This window comes from Podarcis melisellensis (genome assembly GCF_964234715.1).
Source record: "Podarcis melisellensis genome assembly, chromosome: 13".
Taxonomy (NCBI): domain Eukaryota; kingdom Metazoa; phylum Chordata; class Lepidosauria; order Squamata; family Lacertidae; genus Podarcis; species Podarcis melisellensis.
In genome coordinates, this window is record NC_138545.1 from 13,411,027 (window position 1) to 13,416,942 (window position 5,916).

The 5,916-nt window shown below is 41.2% G+C and overlaps 1 protein-coding gene across 1 annotated transcript; it reads right to left on the minus strand.

The window, feature by feature from the left end:
* Positions 1-1,575: 1,575 nt before the first annotated feature.
* On the minus strand, positions 1,576-5,659 carry LOC309354531 (vomeronasal type-2 receptor 26-like). The gene is made up of 4 exons (XM_081884717.1): positions 4,814-5,659; positions 4,086-4,313; positions 2,941-3,067; positions 1,576-2,487 (listed from the first exon to the last, which is right to left on the minus strand). The coding sequence occupies exons 1-4, from the start codon at positions 5,648-5,650 to the stop codon at positions 1,586-1,588; spliced, it is 2,094 nt and encodes a 697-aa protein (XP_081740843.1). The 5' UTR covers positions 5,651-5,659; the 3' UTR covers positions 1,576-1,585.
* Between the last annotated feature and the right edge of the window lie 257 nt (positions 5,660-5,916).

Here is a 5,916-nt window from a genome sequence, read left to right on the forward strand (position 1 = left end):
TATCAATAGAGATGGGACTCTTCATCTCAAGGTCATGGGTTCAAGCCCCACATTGGGCAAAGGATTCCTGCTTTGCAGGCCATTGGACTACAAAACCTCTGGGGTATTTTCCAGCTCTACAATTCTGTGATTCTTGGAGACCCAACATAGAAAACAGCTTTTTCAGAGCACCAGATGTTAACCCCCTGTTTACCAATTTCTCCAGAGTGGATTTGATAGCAAAGATTTATGGCTGGCTATCATCAATCACCATGTAACAATCACTGTTGGCAGACTGCCACCAAAGCTGTTTGGTCTGCCATGTTTCTCACTTAGAAGCCCACCATTGCTAAGGAGATTGATGTGCACACTTTCAATGTCACCTGCTGCTGCTCAGGCTGATTAGCTGCCAACCCACTTTCTTGCGTGTTTTAATAAATGGAATAATTTGGTGAGCACACACATAGAAACACACAGATGTTCCTGCAATTTGGTAGTGTTATTAGTCTCTAGAGGGTTTACCATGTCTTCAAATTCCAATTCCATGAACCTATGTGAAAAGTTTGCCACTTTGGTTTCTCAATTCATGTCAAAAGGATATCTGAAGATTCGATTTTGAAACCTCAATTTGGATTCAGGGTTCTAAATGAAATCTAGACCACACCGATTCTGTCTGAAAGAAGAGTGGAGGATCTGAATCACAAAATCAGGCTTTAAATTGAATGTTGATGTGTGCAAGGGAAAGGCCCTGCAGATATCTGGTGAATTTTCACCCCTTCCCAATCCGGGAATAGTGTGTTCTGATCCATCGCTTGTGTTGGTGAAATAAAACTTTTCAGTTGTGGCTTCCCATCTGTGAAATGCTTGCCTGGTGAGGTCTGCTTGATTCTTTGTTGCCATCTTTTTCAAGGACCAGGGCAAAATTCTTCCACATTTTCTTATCTAGTTCTGTTAATTTCTCCAAGGAGACCTGATTCTGATAAAATCTTGGTGGGGGAATACAGAATGCAGTGGGGAGTATATTAGCTTACGGTACATTGATTAACTATGGAACTCACTGCCACAGGAAACAGTGGTTCGGACAGTACATTTGCTCTTGGGTACTGCTTGTAGGTTTCCCACATGCATCTGGTTGGTCAGTGTGAGTACAGGCTGCTGGGCGAGATGGGCCATTGGCCTGATTCAAGAAGATCCTCTTACATGTCTGTAATTGAAGGGAATCAGACCTTGAAGTAGAGGATGGGGGGGTACATAAACTTTATAACTGGCTATGTAATTGAATTGTATTTGAATAGGCATTGCTATTGATATTGATATAATGAGGTGTATATTGGAGTTTTGTAATTGAAAATTAATAAAAAAGGAACAAAAAAGAGAAAGATTTAAGGCCAGATACAGATTTGCTTACATGTATATTTTGACAAGAATTGCTCTGAATCCTCTTGTCAACACATGCTACAACAGAATAATGTATGTGTAAAGGTATCATTGTTTTGCTTAAAGAAAATAAGTCAATTTTACAAATGAATTTTCAACTATGAAAATTAGGAGTCTAGAAAAAATTATATTCTGTACAGACAGAGAAAATCACAGGTTTATTGTTTCTTTAATTTTTCTTCCTTATAAGCTGTTCCCTATTGTTCAGCTCAGGCCTCAGAATGATTATGTAACATTTGGGGAAGAAGATGCAACCCAGCAACCCACCACCGGAGGCTAAGATGGAGAAGATCTCCACAGCTACCACATATTTTCCCTTGGTGCTCAGGTAGGAGGGAATAAAGGACAGCCAAACACTGCAGAAGACCAACATGCTGAAAGTGATAAACCTGGCTTCATTGAAACTGTCCGGTAACTTCCTGGCAAGGAAAGCCACAGCAAAACTTACAGTTGCCAGGCAGCTCATGTAGATGAGGACACAATAAAACATTGTTACAGACCCCTCATTACATTCTAGTATAATTTCTTCCATCACAGAGTGCATGTCCACATCTGGGTATGGGGGAGAGGTTGCCAGCCACACAGTACATATCCCTGCTTGGACTATGGAGCAGGAAAGGAGAATGGAGTGGCCTAGTCCTTTCCCCACCCATTTCCTCATCCTGGACTCTGGTTTTGTAGCCATGAAGGCCAAAACCACCATGAAGGTTTTTGCCAGGACACAAGAAACAGCAGTTGAGAAGATGATACCAAAAGCTGGTTGCCGAAGGAGGCACGTCACCTTCTCTGGTCGGCCAATGAAGAGCAAAGCACAAAGGAAGCAGAGCAGGAGAGAGATGAGCAGAGTGTAGGTGAGGTTTCGGTTGTTTGCAATGACAATGGGTGTGTCGTGGTGTTTTATAAACGTACCTAGTACCAAAGTTGTGATCAAGGAAAGGGAAAGAGAGAAGCAGGCTAAACTGATGCCCAAAGATTCTTCATAAGACAAGAAGCTTATATCCTTCGGTAGACATGCATCATGTTTTCTGCTTGGATAGTCTTTGTCTGGGCATTTATGGCAGTTATTCATATCTGGGGAAAATAAAGAAATTAGCTCATATCATGTAAACTTTCTGAAATGTTTACTTTCTGTCTGAGAAGAAAAGAGATCTCTTTAAATCAAAACACATATCTAGTACTGTCTGGTGCTCTGCAAAGTGGTATTACTGAATTTAATGGGTTCAGAGCTATGTGGTGCCATAGCCAGATGCATTGACATCTGAATGTTTATTCATTCCAGCCTGGATGCAGCCTCTGTAAGTCAAAGGGAGTGACAAGGCCCCCTCTTGATATGATTTGAACCACATACCATCCAATTACTCACAGAGTAGCCATTGTCATTTGATTAGCATATTTAGACTATCTTGAAGGCAATGGTCACAAAGAGGCAGGATCACAGAAACAATAGATTATCTCTTTTGAAAAGAAAATTCAGCCTTCCTTACAATATCTTTCAATTATTAGTGCTGTGTCTATTTCTCCTACCATCCTGTATTGCAATCTTCCCCTCTGCACATGGGATGCAATCGTAGCAGCAAGGTGGCTGTCCCTCCTTCACTTTCTTGCTGGATCCTGGAAGACATTTCTCAGTACAGACAGAAAGAGGCCGAGTCTATTCCATAAGTGAAAAAACAGAAGGATCAGAATAATGCGTTTGGAAATCTTCATGTTCTTGGGCCCTTCTCTATGTTACGAAGCTGACTCAGCATTTCAGCGATATGTGGAATGGCAATTTTTTTTTTTTAGTAATCGTAATGTTTGAAGTATTTTGATATCCCCTCTATTGTTCTGGGAATTGCAGGTGTTGTGCTTATCTGTTCTGCATAGATTGCCCTGCCCATTAATGTATACTCTGAATTTATTCTTGTGTCCCTGTTATGTTTCTTTCTTATAATAGATACATTTGAGTATGCTGTTCACTAGGTTTACATCTCTAGAATTGATTTTGGTGCTGGTGGCTACACCTATTCCTGGACCCATCAGATTCAGTCTGGGGATGAGAGTCAAATAAGGCATTATTGAGGAATTCAATCTTGGTGAATTCCAAAACAAGAAAAATTCTGGACATTTACATGAAGCTATCCAAGACCTATGGCACCCTTATTTTAATATATATTTCTCTTTTTACTTAATATCCAGGTTGCAGTCTTCCAGAGAAAAGGAAAACCAATTTAGTTACTCCAATTAACCACTTGTGTGCACTCTCTGATGTAAGATTGCTTCAAGGTCAAACAGATTATCCACTTCATAGTTTCATTGTCTTTCACCATGTACAACCTCTTGTGCAGGCGAAATATATGCAGAGGCCCTGATTGGCTGGGAGAAAACCCTGCACTCCTGTCTCCTGGCCTTTTCATAGAAAAACTGGTTTTTGACCTAGATCAAAGCACCCATATTCACATGAAACCTCTCTGTGTTCTGTTTTGCATCATCCTTAATAAATTATTTTAGTCCTGTAGTGGCTTCTAGCAGCAAGCTTTTGGCTCTTAATCTGGTACTTGGATGCATTGGTCATGTTCTACATAGTAACTAACTTGCAGTTTAAAAGACCGTGAGTAGACATGCAGGTGAATGATCATTGCTTATGCAAGGTTGAATCTCTTTGGAATTATCTAACAATTCGGCCCTACCTCATTAAACCAACTGTGCCATGTTATGGCATCTTCATCAAGGATGAATGATTGACCTGGAGGAGCCTGTGGATCTATCCTCCCGACACTCACTCTTTGCAAACTTTGGTTAGAGAATATAATCCAGTTGACAATATCCATGCTAGATGCTGCCTCTCCATTCTGGTTGATGAAGACCACATCTCCTGCAGTATTGTTAAATGAGATGCTTCTCAGAAAGTGATGGAGCTAGATTGAATACAGAAGAGGCAATTGTTTGGAAAAGACTGCAGTTCTAATACAGGACTGAGGTATCTTTTTTCCTGGGGGCAGGACTTTTGGAAGAGGTGGGTGGTGATACAGTCAACTGTGAGTAGAGTCAGGTCCAAGGATGGAGAGACCACCAATTTTCTCTCTCCCACATCCCTCTCTCTCCCTCTCCCCTTATTTACAACCTTTCTTTATCTCCCCTGCCCCACACCACTTTCCCTCTGTCCCTCTTCATTTCAGAAGACACCACAGTGGTGTGCGTTGCTCTGAGGGAGGATTTGGTGTATATGGGATAGAGAAAATGCTGAGCATCTCTATCGGCCATGACGACTGCTTGTTATCTGTGAATACAGTGGCATCTCAATGACCTCCAAACCTATATCATACAAAACCTTTTTTTCTCTGAGAGGAATGAGCAACATTTTGGAAACCCATACTTTATAAGAGAATAACAGGTCTCTTCCAGTTGAGCCTATTACCTGCCAAAACTGTGTATTCAGTTTCTTCCCTCTCCCTCTGTACGCCATTCCTCTGTGCCTGAGTCTGGATGCGAACATGGCATGTAAAGCATGGGCCATGGTGTAGACAGCACTGTGGATGCTGTAACTGTGGCCTGTCATGCTCATTTCAAAAAATGATCCAGGAAGGTTCTCCAGCTTCTCTTCTCCGGTGCAAATATTCCCCTCCACCTTGTCCGCAGTCATATCTGGGAATACACATTCAAAGGCCTGTTGCCAGAAGTCCCTGATAAAACCGTCCCCATCTGTGTTGGAAGGGTTTCTGTGCACAACATACTGATTAAATCCTGGTGGGTTTCTAAAGTGAATTTCAAAGGCTATAGCACCATTGAATACTCTTGAATCCCAGTTCCTTTGAAAGACAAATGAAGCAAACTCAACCTGGGCAGTTGTTATCCATACTTTGCTTTTTATATTGTTTATCATGTCATCCTGTTCTGATAGGTAAGGAAGCCATCTAAAAGTTGCCATGGAATAAGATTCTCCATGTGCCACCATAACATTAGCTTTGCTGCTAAGAATTTTATGGTTTATAATTGCCCCCTGTTGTAGCATGCCATTAATTTCAGAAATAAAACTAAAATCAGGGATTCTTTCTAGGAATGCAAAACACACACCACTCTTGGTAAACATTGGGAAAATGGTTTGCACAAATCTTTCTCCGTTTTCATTGTCCATTGCAATGACTCCAATCCACGTCCACCTGAAATGCAGAAGCAAAGAGAGAATTCCCTCATACTGAAGGGCTTCTGAGGCTGCCATCTGGTAGAAGGGAAGCCCTGGGCTTTTATCATTCATCACTGGAGCAGAGCCATAAATGAGCTAAAAAGTAAATAGAAGAATAGAAGAGACAAAGTAGATTCCTTTCACAATATTCATATTTACTATGTGCTGAACCCTGTTAGTCAAATATGCCCTTTGCCAACGTTTCAGAGTTTGTTTGCCTCTCTCTCAGTTTTACAAAAGACACACATGCAGATCGGCTGAAACCTGGGATCCTCTCCCTTTTCTCATTTTTAAACCTTTCACTTTGATGACTGGAGCAGGGCATTGTGTCTATTTTA